The sequence below is a fragment of the Sylvia atricapilla genome, chromosome 2, assembly GCF_009819655.1.
Source record: "Sylvia atricapilla isolate bSylAtr1 chromosome 2, bSylAtr1.pri, whole genome shotgun sequence".
In the NCBI taxonomy this organism is placed as follows: Eukaryota; Metazoa; Chordata; class Aves; order Passeriformes; family Sylviidae; genus Sylvia; species Sylvia atricapilla.
Genome location: NC_089141.1, coordinates 88,221,185 through 88,237,838, shown reverse-complemented (window position 1 = coordinate 88,237,838; position 16,654 = coordinate 88,221,185). Strand labels below are relative to the sequence as shown.

General features: G+C 45.7%; 1 protein-coding gene across 1 annotated transcript in view; it reads right to left on the bottom strand.

Annotated features, from left to right (window-relative positions):
- LIMS1 (LIM zinc finger domain containing 1) overlaps positions 1-9,871 on the bottom strand; it is a 68,287-nt gene extending 58,416 nt beyond the window's left edge. Inside the window, exon 1 of the mRNA XM_066313733.1 lies at positions 9,779-9,871. Coding sequence (XP_066169830.1) covers positions 9,779-9,816 — 38 coding nt within the window. The 5' untranslated portion in view covers positions 9,817-9,871. The remainder of the gene's footprint in view (positions 1-9,778) is intronic.
- Between the last annotated feature and the right edge of the window lie 6,783 nt (positions 9,872-16,654).

Below are 16,654 nucleotides of genomic sequence, written 5' to 3'. Positions count from 1 at the left end.
TGCTGGGCACACAGTGACTGAGATCCCAGCATCTGCCCCATCCCATCCCTTCTGTGAACTCTGGTGCTTGTTTTTGTACATGCATGGAATTAACACTACTGTACCTTTTTAACTGTGTGCTATTGGATTTAACAAGAAAAATCCATGATTGAAATCAAATCACTACACAGCTAAACATTACCAAAATCCACGAGGTAAAAATTATAAGACCACTTTTACCTCAAATGACACAAAATACACATTATTATGTAATTCTGTCTTCATTGGGAATCTGTCCTGCCTGAAACTGCCCTGAAAAGACACCAGTATCACATACTGACATTAAACTCCTTGAATTTCTCTTTGAAGTACAAGTTGACAAAGCTATTCATAAATTAATAAACAGCCCAAGGTGAGCAGAAAGATTCGTCATGACACCTGAGCAGTAATGGAATATTACTGTTCCTGGATTCTTTGCCATTTTATCATGCGCTAGTAATTCTCCCAAGGGTGATGTCAAGGATCCTCTTAACTGTACTGTTTGCCCATCTCTGCAGGGTAAGGATAAAAATATTGATTTTCACATTTGTGACTCAGATGCAATTTGACACAAGAGGTCCAAATTATTTCCCCTTGCAGTGCATCAGCAATCACAAGCACAGAGAGCTTCACTCCCATCAAAATGGAGCAGCCTTGTTAATACAGGACGCTGAAAACAGTGCTGCATTTGCTCCATACTTTTCAAAATGAAGGTCAGGTCCAGCAGCAGATTTTAATGCAGGCTGTCGAGGGGATAATAGAATTGTTTGGGTTGGAAGTGAGGTCTGCCTTGGGCAGAGACATCTTCAGCTTGATCGGATGGGTCTGAAGTGCAGCAGCTGCAGGGTGAGATTTGCCTCCAGTATGTGCCATAGTCCAGATGGCCACACACTCAGAGTGCTTCAATAAAAACTTCAGAGGGCTTCAAATATCAGCACCTTGTTATCTAGACATCTTTCAGATCTTTTCTATGTAGCAATCCTATGGGCAGCTCCCCGCAGCTCTGGCTCTTTCTCTCCTTCTTCTCTCTTCCTTCTGCAGTTCTGGCTCGCTGCTTCCTGTCCCTAAGCACGGCCACCTCACCCCATCTGTCCATCGTACAGCAGCTTACCTGATCTGTCCCTCACAGGACCTCCTGTCCCTTCCTCCTCACAGCACAGCCAGAAGACTCCTAGTGACCCTCCACCAATAACTCACTCTTTTATCACACCCACAGCAGTGAGGGCAAGGCTGTTGCCACCCTTTGGTAATTAACACAGCTGCAATATACCGGAGGCAGGATTCCCTTTAGCACTACATCTGTCTTCCCGTGGGTATAAGGTGACACCAAGAAGCATCCTGCCTTTCCTTGAGAACCCTGACACACATGGAACACCTCCAGTCCTGCTGGAGCGAAGTTTGGTAATTCCTATCCTGCATGTGACAATAAGGAAAATGTGGCTTTCAGTCTTAGACAAAGTTTGGCAATTTTGACCTTTAGGCTTACACCATGTGTAGCCACCAGCAATATTCCAGCCCTCCTCCCTCACTTCATCTGACTGCAATGCTATGGCACAACTCATTTCTCCACCACCCAAAGCTAAACCCCACATGGTGACCAAACAGCCCTGTGCCAGTGCCTGAAGACATCCAGCTTCCAGCATGGCATTCAGGGAGGCTGTACATAGCCATTTCAGAAGGGACATCACATGAACAGGATTCCCATGGAGAAGGGGAGCCCTTCTGCTTTGAAAAGGGAGAAATTGTAACTGTGAGAGAATGCAACAGAGGGGGATTAATCCCACAGCTGTGAGCCCTTCAGATGCCACCGACCACCCCCCAAGATAGTCTGGGCTCTGTGAGTTTCTTGGGTTTTTTTTTTTTTTTTTTTTTTTTTTTTTTTTTTTTTTTTAATGTGAACCTGAAACATTTCTTCAGTGTTCGAATGAACAGGAAATCAGCCAAAGGAATAAGACCCACTGGCCTTTAGATTATTTCAAACAATTAACAATAAACTACTGTTCTCTGATATAATTATAGAAATCACACTTCTCTGATGCACAATAGCAAATGAGCCCACTAAAGGGGCAAAAGGAGGTATATATTTTTTTCTGGGAGATAAGTACTTTTCTAAATAACACCTACCCTGAGGATCATATTTGTACAACTACTTCAACAAGCAAGACTTTCAAAAGTCCGCTACAATCCACTAACGAGAAAAGATCAAAGAAACTAACAGGAAGGCCAGGATGCAATCAAAATATTTGATCAGTGAGTGGTTTTGTACCCAAGCCATAAACTCAAGGGCATTTCAGTGGAAGCTGTGGGAGGAGAAGCTGCTGTGAACACCTGGAGGTTATGTGGTCATGGCAGATGGAGCCCCTTAGGGGAATCCTCACGCCCCACTGATGCCATCCCTGCATCTCTCCCTGCACAGGACACCACCAGTGCCCACCATCCCCGGCTTCCCATCATTGTCAGTGCAGCTATGGTAAACAACCAAGGGTGGAAATTTTACTCCTTCTCCTAAATCCCACCACCTCCCCCACTAAAGTTAAATATTTGGCCTTTGGTTAAACTAAATGGATTTTTGTTTTTCCTTTCAGAGCGGTCTCACGATCTCCCTGTGACCCCGGTGGGAGGACAGAGGGAGGCAGGGAGACCCCACCATGCACTCAGGACACTACCCGAGCCCAGTGAGTGTCAGCCCACTCAGTAGTAGAGATGGGTGTAATAAGCTTTTAAATACTTCCTTTCTCCATACTTTTTAAATAATAAAAATAATAATTAAAAAAAAAAACAAACAAAAAAAACCCCCCACAAAACCCCAAGAGAAAAGCTACTGGTGTTTTCTTTTTTCCTCCTCACACTTTTTTTTTTTTATACATACTTAGCAAACATTAAACAACTAAATGTTTGGATGCAACTCAAGGTAAACAATAGCTTTGATAGTTTAAATTTCAAAAAAAGAAAAGCAAATTCTCACTTTCTTGAAAGGCTTTACTTTTACGTATCTGTATATTCTCTAGGTTATCAGCACAATTCCCTTTGCTTTGCTGAGAGCAATATACATGTCCTTGTAACCAGAGAAGTATGGGAAATTCTGGAAACGTCCGACTTTGTATAAACACTTAAAGCTCAGACACTCTAATACAAAACAAGTACCTCTCTGAAACAAACATCTCCAGATGTTTTCACATATTTTTATATATAGATAGATATATATATAAGATGTGACTCAGGCACGGAAAGCCAAAAGAATGTTCTCATTTCCTGAGACTGGCTAACAAAAAGGAAAAAATGTGAACGAAGGAACAAAGATTCAAAAGTCAGCTTTTTCTTAGCAGCAGCAGCTTTAAAATGCCCCACTTCAAATCCTTTTTCATATAATCAGAATACTGCCCCTCTCTTGCAACTGCATAGACTCACAAAAGGAAACACAGAAAGGAGAAAAAAAAATGTTTTCTGGGTTGTTCAAAGTACTACAGAAATGTCTCCTTAGAGAAGTGCCTATCCTTGTTTCAGTTCCAGTGAAGCTCCTGGACACCTCCCCACAAGCCCCCCTCCCACAGCCTGCCTTGTCTCCAGGGCACAGTGGTTGAGAAAAAGCCAGCAGCCACGTGTGCTGTGGCTGCCCCACAGCTCTGTCTCTGCATGACAAGACTCAGCCTGCAAGACCTCACAGCATATTTTGCTCCTTCTTTTTTCCCTACAGTACATGTGAGTACAAACAGCACACATATTCTGGGACCTGAAAGCAATGGGCGAAGAAAGCCCAAGGGCATCTCCAGATCACAAAGTTCTGTCATACCAACAAATGTCAGGTAGACTTAAACAGGCATCAAGGTGTGACAGTATTCTGTGTCCTTTTCTAACCATAAACTACGTGTCGGGGGGGCAGGGCACGGGATTTCCTTCCTCTGAATCCTTTGAAGGTGAATGTCTGCAAACCAACCCTGTGAGAACTATGACAAAACCACTGCCAGTGTGGTTTCCCTTCTGACAGGACAGTAGGAGGGGACAGCAGGCTGTAGAGAGAACACATTCAAGTACACTTTCCACAACAAAAAGCAAAACTGCCCAGAGAATCCTTCCCCAACCACCTACAGGAAGGTAGGTGATCCCCCTTCCAGTGCAACAGAGCATGGACTCCCAACCCTGACACTGCATCCAGGGCAGCCACAAGCAGTCTCCAGACCCGACCCAGACCACCACCAAACACTGCTCCCACCTTCTTTAAATTCCCAACACCTTGTCAGAGAACTCCACTTTTCACATACTCTGCACAAAACCACACTTCTGCCAAAATGCGTATTGCCACCTTTCCCAAGTTCTTTCCCACGGACATCACTGCCACCCACAAGATCAAGGAATTGATCTAGATTGAGATAAGCTCCATTTTAAATCTACATATCTACCAACCTCCTTCACCACAGGTTTTCAGCTGACTCAGGTCCCTGGTGCTGGCACAAGAAATGTTGGGGGACAGGAATGTGTGGGCCACCCCAGGCAGCTGTAGCACAATCTCATGCTTAATTAAAACGCCTCTGTAATCAGCACTGCCTGTGGGAAGAGCAGATGGTCTGTCCTGAATCATAACACCGGCCAGAGCTGGCCATTGCCAAGTGAATCAGCCCACTTACAGCAGACCCTAGCAAAAGTAAATTACTTAATACAGCACAAATATCGGTCTCTCTGCCATGAAACACAAATCTGTCCTGCTACCAATGCAGTTCAGAAGAGCATGGTGGGCATATGCAAAGCCCAGCACTATGTGCCTATTTGCAAGCATTTCCTTACGAAACGAGGGTTTTTCAAGCAGAGGCTGCTGTGCCAATTCAGCCCTGAATCCACAGGGGATGCCTTCCCCCGGCAGTGTCGGTGCTCCCCCGCTTGCCAAGTGTATTTTTCATTCCCAAATCAGAGGTGGAGTGTGCCAGCAGACACCAAAGGAGGACTTGGGGATGCTGTGGTTCTGCAAGACAGAAGGCTGACAGCCAGTTCCTTGCCCCAGGTAGGCAGCGCCCAGCCCCGGTGGGGATGGCCAGGCCCTCACAAAAGAGTCCTTGCAAAGTACTGAGGTCTCTTTTTTCCCTCCCAGGGTTTGAAAATAATTTTTGCACGGTTCCCTCTCCCCACATCAATCCCACAGCTGCTGCCTGTCAGTGTGGGGTCTGGACTGAAGCCACTTTGCCATGTTGTTGCCTCCCAAATATTTGCTGGCGTTACTGCATTGCTTTGCTGTGGTCTTTCCCAGTGTCCCCAACTACAGTAGAACAACATATTAATACAGAAAACCCTTTTAATTTTGAGCACTCCATGCTGCTCTGGCCACCCAGGCAATATTCATAAACTCATAACAATGCCTTAGCTCCCCAGATGATCCACATCAATTCCCCACCCAGGACACGAGCAATAAACCCCGCCCTGGTTTTAACTCTACTGTCCACACCAGTTCAGGTTTTACTCAGACAACAGCACATCCACCAGTGCTCTCTCAGTTCTTCAAACTATTTAATACAAGCATTTGGAACAACCCTAAAATCCATGTGACTAAGGACCTACCTCCTTATTGAATTCTAAAGAAGTGGCTGGTGAGGTTTTTTTAATAAATCAAAAAGTGATGAAAAGAAGGATCATCCAAGCTGGAAATCAAGAATGTCTTATTTAACATCTAAAGAAAAGCAATCAATATGAAAAATACAGAGCATAAAACCTCCTCCTGAGTGCCAACCATGTTGCAATGCTATTTTTCATGCACTCTAGGGTGCATGAAAAATATCATTACAACTGTAGACTATAGACTACGCCATTTTGGCACAGGAACATGGCTTCAGGCTGTAGAGGAGGTCCACTTTGTCCATAGCTGGTCATTGGCCACACCATCAGCTTCTGGCATCCTGGATATTGCTAATACTCTCCAGATGCTGAGACAAATTCAGCAAACTGTTTGACATGAAGAATTACTATGGTACAGAAAACCAGCCAAGGAAATTACAGTACCCTGAGTTTTTCCCCTCCTCGCTTCTATCTGCTTAAAAAACAGAAGTCAGCATTTTCATAAAGACTTAGACACCATAGGAAGGGAAGTGCTGAAATACTTGCAAAGGAACCTAAATTAAAGAAAAATATTAACCTTAGGGCACAGTCTCCTACTACATTTTCCCTAACTGTCAGATTGAAATAGGACCTTTCACCCCTTCTGCCCCAACACCAGCACTTCTGCACAGGCCGTTAAGGGTGACGTGCTCTTTAACACATCCTAACACGACAAGAACAGCAGACCACATACATGGCTGCTTCTTTCACACTATGCATAGCTTAGACAAGGGAAGGCTTTGGCTATGAAAACGTGACTGTCAATTTAATTTTCCTTGTCATCAGCACTCGCCATCATGGAAAGACCTGACATGAGTAATTTCCCCACTGACTATCAAGCTGCTTTTAGCACAGCTAATAATTAAAGCCTCCCTATACTGAAAAGTAGTAAGAGATTGCATCATGCTATGGAGCGAAAAACTTTTCAGCTGGGCTTTGGAGGAGAATAAAGCACAGACAAATCAGGATGTGTAATCTAACACACAGCATGAAGCCACAATTGCAGGAGCTGAAAAGCTTGCTTTAAGTGCTCCAATAATAAATATTTCACTGCAACTTGAAAAATAATTTGTTAACTGCGCAAACCACCCTCTATATATTGCAGGCCATTAACGGTTCCCCTGCAGTAACTGTATGGAGCCAGTTTAAGAAAAAGACCTGTGCACTAAAACTGAGACCAAATTGCAGCACCACATTTAGCTTCTTATTTGAATCCCCCATCAAAGCCAGTAACACCATGAAGTGCCCCCATTTTTCAGCTTCAGTCTACAGTGGAATAAGAAATGTAATCCAATGAGTTTGTGCTAGTTTTTCAAGCGTAGTTATACTTGGAATAAAGAGGACCTGGCTTTTTCCAGTATTTTGCTGCATGCTGGCCTGTATTTCTTGCTACAAAGAAAATCTCAGTTTGTTCTAGGAAACTACAAAAGCTTAAGATAATAATGGTTCTGAATGGAGAAGCTAATGTTTTTCTCTGAATCGCATATGAAACTTACTCCAATAATAACACATCAAGATGAGTTCAGCACAATCAGCTGAAAAAGCTGCCCACAAAACTCAGAGGCAATTTATAAAGCAAGCAGGCACTGCCACAACGAGCTATCAGCCCCAGTATGCACAGCAAGCAATCCTGAACAACCCATCACTACTGATCGACCCACTGCGCATCCCTCCTTACCCAATTCCCTCTCTTCTAGGACAGTCTGGTCTCCCAGCGTGATGCTGAGTGAGAAAGCTCTGCCTCAGAAACGATTGTTCAAGTGACAGCACCAGCCTGCAAGTTCCTCTAGTTGCAAAACAAAAGCCACAGGAGTGGCTCAAGTTCAAAAAGCCTTCATAAAACAAACAAACAAAAAAGGCTAAAAGGAAGAGTATTTCCTTGTGCATACCTGCTGACCAGATGTCTGCGGCTTTTCCATGTATCAAATCTGGAGAGAGACCTCAAATCATTCTTTCCTTTTTCGTTTTCCTCACCAAAATTCAGATTACTTAAACTCTCTAAATCAGACCAAAAAGTCAAGATACAAAACCCCTTAGGAATTCCAGCTTGTGAAGGCCTTTGAGATCACTTTACATTTTGTTAAAAAGTAGGTTTGAATGAAAAGGTCACATTTTTAGTGGGTTTTTTAAACCCAAAGAATCAAAACAAGACAACACACCAATTTTTAATTTTCCCTCCTCACATTTTACAAAATCAAAATGCATCTTTTTAGAGTCCTACCCCTTTGTTTTCACTTCAGTGGACTGGAATAGTCTGCGGAAAACCCCCTCAGCCAGACGATCTGGAAACAGCTCTTCCGAAGGAGCTGACTCCACAGCCTCTTGCCACAGGGCCACCCTGCCAGATGACAGCACTGCCTGTCCTGGCCAGCACCTCCCTCTGCTCTCCCGAGCCAAGCTTCTGTGACAGTGAACTGCACAGCACCTTCAGCTCCCTGACCACAGCACAGCCCCTTGTCCTCCATACAACCATTCACCCCAATGAACCGTGAGAGGAACAGAGGAAACCCAGGGGCCCCATGTCCAGCCTTCACTGGGCAAACAGTTCTTATTCAGAGCACACTAGCAGCAGCAAGACTCCAGGCTGACTGTCAGCCATGGGAGGATTTGCTTGGCCAGGAGGCAGCATGATTGTTCCTGCTGCTGTGAAGGGATGCTTGAGCCACCAGCTGTACCCTGGATGCCTCTGCTGCCACCAGCGTTTCCCTGGATGTGTTGCTAGCCACAGGCTGCTGCAGGTAAGCTCCCTACTACTTCATCTGTGCAAGTATTAGCAAGAGGGGGCTCTAGTCTGACTTTGTCACAAAATTTCTCACTGTGCCAGGGGTGTAGCTTAGGTCATATCCTTGGAAGCGTGTACCAGCAGGGCAGCTGGCCCGCTCCCTGCCAACTTCAGCAGAACAGATGCCAAGTATGTAATTGCTCTGTTTACCTGGCCAAAAAGGTGGCTCAGCCGAAGCACCTGTGTGGGGCTGAAAGAAAAGAGCTACAGGCGGCTGTGACCGACTGATGCTGGCAAGCACAAATACTGACAACTCGGCCACTTTCAGGAATGCAGAAAGAATCCCGGCCTGGAAGCATCTACCACCCACTAGAAAAGCAACTGGCTATTGGAATATCTGAAGAAAAAACAGTTATGTCAATATATATGGACACCTGAATCACATTATCATGTTTTTCTAAGCATGTGGCTGCACTGCAGCTGGAGCAAAAGCTGGTCAAGGCTGGTGAGATCCTGCCCAGGACATCAGGGTACTGATCCTGGGAGCAGAGCTGGCTCACCTCGCTCAGGATGGCACCTCTGTAGCCCAAACTCAGCCTGACTTTGAAGAAAAGCTGTAGCAGCTGCAAAGGTATGGCGGGGAGCAGGAGAAGCCTGCAGAAGTCAGGCACGGAAAAGATAAGGCAGTCTTTCGACATGCTAAAGTTTGTGTGCCAGTAGCCGTCCTGTACCTGCAGTCCAAGACAGCTACAAAATCACTCTTTTTCCTTCCCTCAGTTCCAGGTTTTGACATATTAGCACGACACTCTGCCAAGTGCTTTAATTAGGGCCATTTCTCACCAAGAAACGACTGCACAGGGCAAGGCAATGAGAAGAGCAGCGCCTGCTTTCCGTAGTCCACCGCATTAACCCGTCCCCAAGACAGGACTGCTCGGTAAGTGTGGGATACGCATAAAACATCACTGATCTCACCACATCCACAGCCGAGGTTACTCAGTACGGTGCTTTTAAACAGCCACCGCCCGGGACACGGGGCTCAGACGGCGCTCACGCCGCGCGGGACGGGCGAGCCGCGGCTCGGGGTGTTTTCTGACCGCCGTCAGGAGGGCACAGGGCCCGCCCTGCGCTCCGCGCCCAGCGCCCGGGGGGACTGAGCGGGTTCCTGCAGTGCCCCTCGCTCGCTGCGGCTCCCGGGGCTGCCCGGGACAGGGAAAAGTTTCCCCGCGGAACGGACACTCCACAGGAGGAGCAGCAGGGACATCCTGCACGGCCGCGGGCCCCTCGTCCCCTCGGCGGGACCGCAGCCCGACCCCGCCGGCGCCCGCGGCGGCAGCGGGAACGCGCCTTTCCCGGGCAGCGGCCGGTGACAGCGGCCCGGCCGAGACAAAGCGCCGCCCTCGGCAGCCGCCCGCCGCGGGAGGCGGGACGGGACTGCGCGGGCGGCCCCCGCGCCTCTCCTACCTGTTACAGTTGATCCCCGCCGCCGCCACCCCCAGCATCCCGGCGGCCGCCGCTCCCGCCGCTCCCGCCAAGCGCTCCCCACCGGCGGCGGGAGGGGCCTCGCCGGGCCGCGGTAATGGCGCTGCGCAGCGCCGCCCGCCGCCGGGGGGCGCGCTCCGCCCGCGCCGCGCCCCGCCCCGGCCCCGCTGCGCCCCCGCGCGGGGAAAGAGGGAACACACCGCCGGGAGACGGGATCCCACCGCCCTGCCCGGGAAACGGGGGACACACCGCCGGGAGACGGGATCCCACCGCCCTGCCCGGGAAACGGGGGACACACCGCCGGGAGACGGGATCCCACCGCCCTGCCCGGGAAACGGGGGACACACCGCCGGGAGACGGGATCCCACCGCCCTGCCCGGGAAAGCGGGGACACAGCGCCGGGAGACGGGATCCCGCCGCCCTGCCCGGGAAAGCGGGGACACACCGCCGGGAGACGGGATCCCGCCGCCCTGCCCGGGAAACGGGGGACACACCGCCGGGAGACGGGATCCCACCGCCCTGCCCGGGAAACAGGGGACACACCGCCGGGAGACGGGGTCCCACCGCCCTGCCCGGGAAATGGACGGGAGCCGCTGCCGAGAGCTGCGGTCCCCCAGCCCCATGCGCTTCCCGGGAGGGGTCGTTCACCTCCCCCTCAGCCCTGCGCGAGATGCGGCGGCCGGAATGCCCCGCAGAGTTCCCTGGAATAGGTGTCTGGGAGCGGCTGTTGCTGGATTTGTGATTTTCGGCTGGTTTTTTTTTTTTTTCTTTTTTTCCCCCTTTTTCCAGAGCTGAAAATTGCTGTCAAAACTATTCCAAGTATTTTCACTGTTTCCTACACGTGATTGGGTAGTGCAGGATAATTTGTAGCGAGAATGCTGCCGGCACACCTTGGGGCGCCAAATATGCTTAGGTGAATTTTGCTGGAGCCAGAGTCCGGTTTAAATCGATATTATTTAAACATGTAACAGTATTAATAAGCAATGGCGTGGGGAAAGACTAGCACCTCGCTCAGGCTCAGCAGTTTAGAAAGTAAATGTAAGAAAGTTACCTCCAACGCTGCCAGCCCCGGGGCCAAACCAGACAAGTTTCAAAGGCAGACCTATGGAAAAATGAAAGGAGCATAATAGAAAAGGTGGGATTATTGAGCTGTCTGTATCACCACCCATTGCTGTCCTTAATAGCAGGACAAGGAAGTGGTGCATTGGAATGAAAAAGGCAAATATTTGCCTGCCAGGCTTAAGGAAATGTCTATATGGCTCCAAGAAGACAGCTCAAGGAGTATGTTAAGCCAGCAAAAATCAGCATAGACAGGGATGAGTGAGCACAGATCAGAAAGAATAATTCAAACATGGAGCACATCTACTTTGGTATCCATCAGAACCAGGAAAAGAATGTAAATTTTTGTGACTATGATGCACAAAAGGTTTTTGATGCCTGTGGCAGAAGCATGGTTCTAGAGAGGACTATAGCTGTAGAAACACAGACTGTCTGTAGTACTTTTGTTTATTTGTTACTTTGCTCTTTGGCAGGGTTCAGGTTTGCTTGCCAAGATGAGGAATCAAATACAGCAAGACATCAGCATCATATTTCTGCATAAAGAGAAAAATAAAGTATATGGCTGAAAACGAAAGGGATGATATGCCATTAGAGGGGAATGTGATCCTTTCCCTTTACTCAGCACTGGTCAAGCCACACCTGGAGGGCTGAGTCTGGTTCTGGGCTTCCCAGTATGAGACATGGGCATACTGAAAAGATCCCATCAAATGGCCACTGAGATTATTTAGAGACCAGAGCACCTCTCCTATGAGAAGAGACAGAGACCTGGGACTGCTTCAGCCCAGAGTAGAGAAGGCTCACAGACATCTTGCCAACTAATAAAAATATCTGAAAAGAGAGGGTACAAGCAGGACAGAGCCAGTCTCTTTTCGGTGGAGTCCTGTGACAGAAACAGAGGCAGGGGAAACAAGCTGAAATACAGGAGGTTCCCTCTGAACATCAGGGAAGAAATGTTCACTGTGAGAGTGACTGAAGCCTGGCAGAGGTTGTCAGAGGAGGCTGTGGAGCCTCCACCCTTGAAGGTACTCCATAGCAGTCTGGACCTGGTCCTAGGAACCTGGCTGTAGGTGGCCATGCTTGAACAGAGAGGATGGGCAAGTGACCTCCAGAGGTGCCTCCCAACCTCAACAATGGTGTGCTTATGTTGAAAAACCAATAACAAGTCCCCTCAATTAAAAAAAAAAAACAAAAACAAAAAAAACAACCCACAAAGTAACCAAACCCAACCCCAAAACACCCACCCTTTTTAACGAGTCTATCAGTAAAGTTTCCTTATATCATCTCAATAAGTAAGTACTCATTCTGTGCCAGCTGAAGGTAACACAACCCTTTTGGTTTTTTCTAATCTGCTTTGGGCAGTCTGCCATTACTTGTAGTCAGCCTCATGAATGTTTTTAATTAACTTCAGCTTGTCTGCAAGGATTTCAGTCTCTCTCTCATTGCAGATCCTCCTAGGGAGGTGGTTGTCCCTGGCTGCTAAAGAGCAGCACCTCTGACCAGCATGGCCTGAAACAGCAGGGAGGCGGCTGGGCAGGCGTGCAGCTAACAGAGCCGCAAACTTCAAACCAGTAAATTCTGGAAATAATTAACAGGCAGTGCCAGCCAACAAGCGCAGCCCTAGTGGCACTTCCTTTGGAGAGCACATTAATGGATTTAACAGCAAGTGAATTGCACCATGTACAGTTTTCCAGGGCTTTTAAAGATGAAATCCCCAAAGCCTAGTCTGCTGGCAATATAATCTTCAAGTAGCAAAGGCATTCTCATAGAGAGTGGGAGAGCCTCCCTCAAATATGTACAAATGCCAAACACTAAGTACTAGCAGCTTTTGGAAATGATCTACCAAAAAAAGCCAGGAATTCAGTTTCCCAGTTAGCCTCCCCAGGCTCTGTGCACTTTGCAGCAGTTTGGAGCCTTGGGGTATGATTTAAATTTTTGTATTGTCTTGCTTTACAACAGAAATAACAATGCTTAATTGTTATTAATTGTCCATTACGTAGTATTGGAGCATGATGGCATTCTAATTAACTTGTAAAATTCAGTCCAGAATACTTATGCAAGTAATTTAATAGGATTCACAAAACACACTATAGACTCAAAAGGAGATCATTCCTTCCATTCCTGTATAATGCAGGCTATGATGATTTTCTTCTCATGCAGTTTAAAGAAAATATGGTAACCTGCCTACTTATTTCTGCTTACAAACCCATCACAAATTTTAACATTCTGCTGCTAATGTACTTGGCATCAGGTAGAGAAGTGCCATTATCCCCAGCAGGCAAGTCAGGAAATAGAGACAGAGATGCTGAAATTAAATTCACAAAGGAAGCATGTGGCAAAGCAGAGAATTTGGACTCCATGTCTCCAGACCAGCATATTAATCACAAAATTAATGTGGGTTTTTTTTCGCTCTCATCTCTCCCTTTAAGACCAGACTAAAATGCAGTTTTAAGAAGGCATATGCTTTTGATGTTCTGTTCCCAGACTACTTTACATTTTCCATCACTGTTGAAATACCAAACTTATTGTACTGCACCTGGCAGTGACACTTTAGTGACATGGACTTGGCAATGCCAGGTTAACTGTTGGACTCTGATCTTTTAGGTCTTCTCCAACCTAAATGATTCTGTCAGTCTTAGGTAACAGCACAGAGCCTTTACCTATTCAGAGCTAAATGCATGATCAGCTTTGCTGACATTGAAGGTGGTTATTATTGTAGGCCTGGGGAAGGAGTGAGAAAGGAAGGGTTACTGGGGACAGATTAGAAGGCAGTTGCTTGATCAAAGAATTTGAGTGCCTGTCTCTAATCACAAATATCAGCATCTTTACATCAAGTTCTTTTTCTGGAACTGGAAAAGTATTTTATGATTTTGCCAGAGTGGTATGAAGAGACATGAGTAACTTCTACATAAGTAACTTCTAACTGTGGTAATTTGCTCTAGCTTTTGTTTTATTCCAGAACTTCCTGCAACTGGAGATGGTAGATTCATAGAATGGTTTGGGTTGTAAGGAACTTTAAAGAACACATAGTTTAACCCCTTGCCATGGGCAGGGATGTCTTGCACTAGCCCAGGTTGCTCAGAGCCTCATCCAACCTGGCTTTGAATACTTCAAAGGATGGATGCTTACTTCAAAGCATCTACAGCTTCTCTGGGCAACAGTTGTAGGGCCTCATCAGCCTCACAGTAAAGAATTTCTTTCTGATATCCAGTCTAAGCCTACTCTGCCCCTGAGAACCTGTGAGCAGAGCAGCCTCATGCTTGTTTACCTTAATGTAATCAATGGATTTAAATTGTTAACTGTGTCAGTGATCATGTCACAGCTCCAAAGATACGAAGTTAAAGCAAGAGTGAAGGAAACTCTGACCATGTAAGTAGGAATAATTTTTGAACACAAGGTGCCCAGCTAAATATTCATAGCAAAGCTGTTAATGAATTAACAGATGAAGTATTATTTAGGTTCCACATTTTTGCTCAATATTAACTTCACAAATGAACAAAATAAATAAGTTTTGACCACTATTTGATACCTCTAAAAAACATTGCTATTATTAAAAACATTATTAAAAATATGTAGTTTGCTCAGAATACTAGAAGAATTATTTTAGTGATCATTCTGACATCCATACAAAAGGAGTCAGATTTCTGCTTCATGCATTTTTAGACATACTTAGTACATTCAGCGTAATTTTTTCTTGGAAGAGGGGAGACTGTGCAAAACTAAGGATATAACTTCTATTGTTCCATCTCAAATCTCTTCAAAATTGATCAATAAAATTCCCTATTTAGCAGTATAAATTTCTGCTTCATGACAAGATCAGTACTTGTACAGACACAGAAAAGGCAAAAGAAAAAACTTACAGCAGCACCACAAAACAGGTACTTGAAGAAATAATGACTCTTGGAGATCATGGTGTTACTCTCACAGTTTTAGTATAAGTGTGTATTTTTCTATTTCAAGCTTTTTGTCATTGCAATCCCCATCTTTCCGAGAATGTTACAAAATCTAACCTTAGCTTTTCTGCATTTTCTGAAAATCCTCTTCCAGCAAGATATCCACTATCCCCCACCACTGCAAACAACTGGTTTAACCAGTTTCCAGGAGAAAAGCTGATGGGTGGTCAGGGCAGGGACAGAGAGCTGCCACACCAACATCAAGAGCTGTTTCAGGTTTTGATCACCATCACTTGCTTTTCTCCCCATTCCAGAGGCTGTAGCCCTCTGCCCCTGGAGCAGAGGGCCCACCCACCTGTCTGTCCCCTTGCAAAGGCGGGCCGCTTCACCCGGACTGCAGCTACAGTTGCAGGTTTAATTCAATTTAATGCTGTGACTAGATGTGAGAGGAACATTAAGTAGTCTGTATAAATATGTGGATGTTAAAGCCAAAATTATATGACTGCCCTTCTCCCTTGGCAAGAGTAATGCTGAGCATCAGCAACCTAACTCCACAAAGGGGAGTAATAACAGTAAAACAGTATTTGGCTAAAAGCCTTTTTCTGGAGCTCTATAATGGTTTCTCTGCTCTTTATTTTTGAGATGCTCTGCATGCTGCAGAGGGCAAGAGAGCCAAGAGCTAATAGATATCTGCTCTCCGGAAACAGTCTGAGCATTCTCAGAACAAGCTTCAATTTTCAGGCAATGAAACAATAAACCCCACTTAAATCCTGTGCTCATACACAGCTGCTATCCAATGTCTATCAATTTAAAACACTTTCAAAACCTGTTGTGGGAGGACTGGGACTGGGCCCATGCCCGAAATAGCACACTGTTTTTGACACTGATTACATTTACCTTGGATTCTTAAGAAGCCTTTAGGCATTCAAATGATTTGCCAATACCAAGGCATGCTGATTTGTTGGAGCAGTACCTGATGCGCATTTCCATACTTGTTTTAATATTCTCAGTCTTCACTATTCAATCCAGCCTGAATCTTCAGAATGAGCCTGAGAAACACAGGACAGGAAGGAAAGGCAGGAAGCTTCTGAATCTAAGATGCATCTTTTCATCTTTTCACAACAATATGATAAGTTTTAGTCAAATTCGTTTAAAAAGTCATCAGATTATGATTTCCCTACCCCATAGCATATATACATTTATGTGAAAACTGTTAGATTTTGGCTGGAAGTATCAAGCTCTCTTTTTTGACCCTTATATCCACTCATTATGTCTTCTTTTCACGGCTTATGATCCCCTCTCTGACCATGTATTTGTGTAATAAGCACGGTCTATGATAAAAGGTTGTCAAGAAAATAAATACACTAAACTCATGTTTAAATCAAACTAAGACCTCTTCATCCACTGACTATGTAATCTTTCCACTAGGACAATCATGTAGATAAAGAAAAACTATTACAGCATATTAGGGAAGAGGTAATTATGTCCATTTCAAAGTTGAGTGCAATTAGAAACACATGCTGATCTTATGGCAGTTACTACTCAAACACACTAACTGCAATCCTGCATTTAATAAGACCATTAAGAGCTTCTGCATCAGTCCTCTCCTTCATGTCTAATGTTGTCAGATTGCTGGTGACAATCTAGTAACACATTTGAAGTAATTTAAATGAGCTTTTTTAAAACTTTTTTTTTCTCTAAAAAGCCCTATAACAAACCAACTTTTTTTTCTGTTCACCCAGAAGAATACATTGCTGTAGTTGCCTTCCAAAGTAGAGGCTATGGATACTATACCAGATCCATAAAATCTCTTCAATATAATGGTAGACAGCCCTTGTTTTCTACATTGCACCTGAGCAGCGTTTTCTCAGGTAAGAACAGGCATTCAGGGAAAAGAAAAGGCACTCCG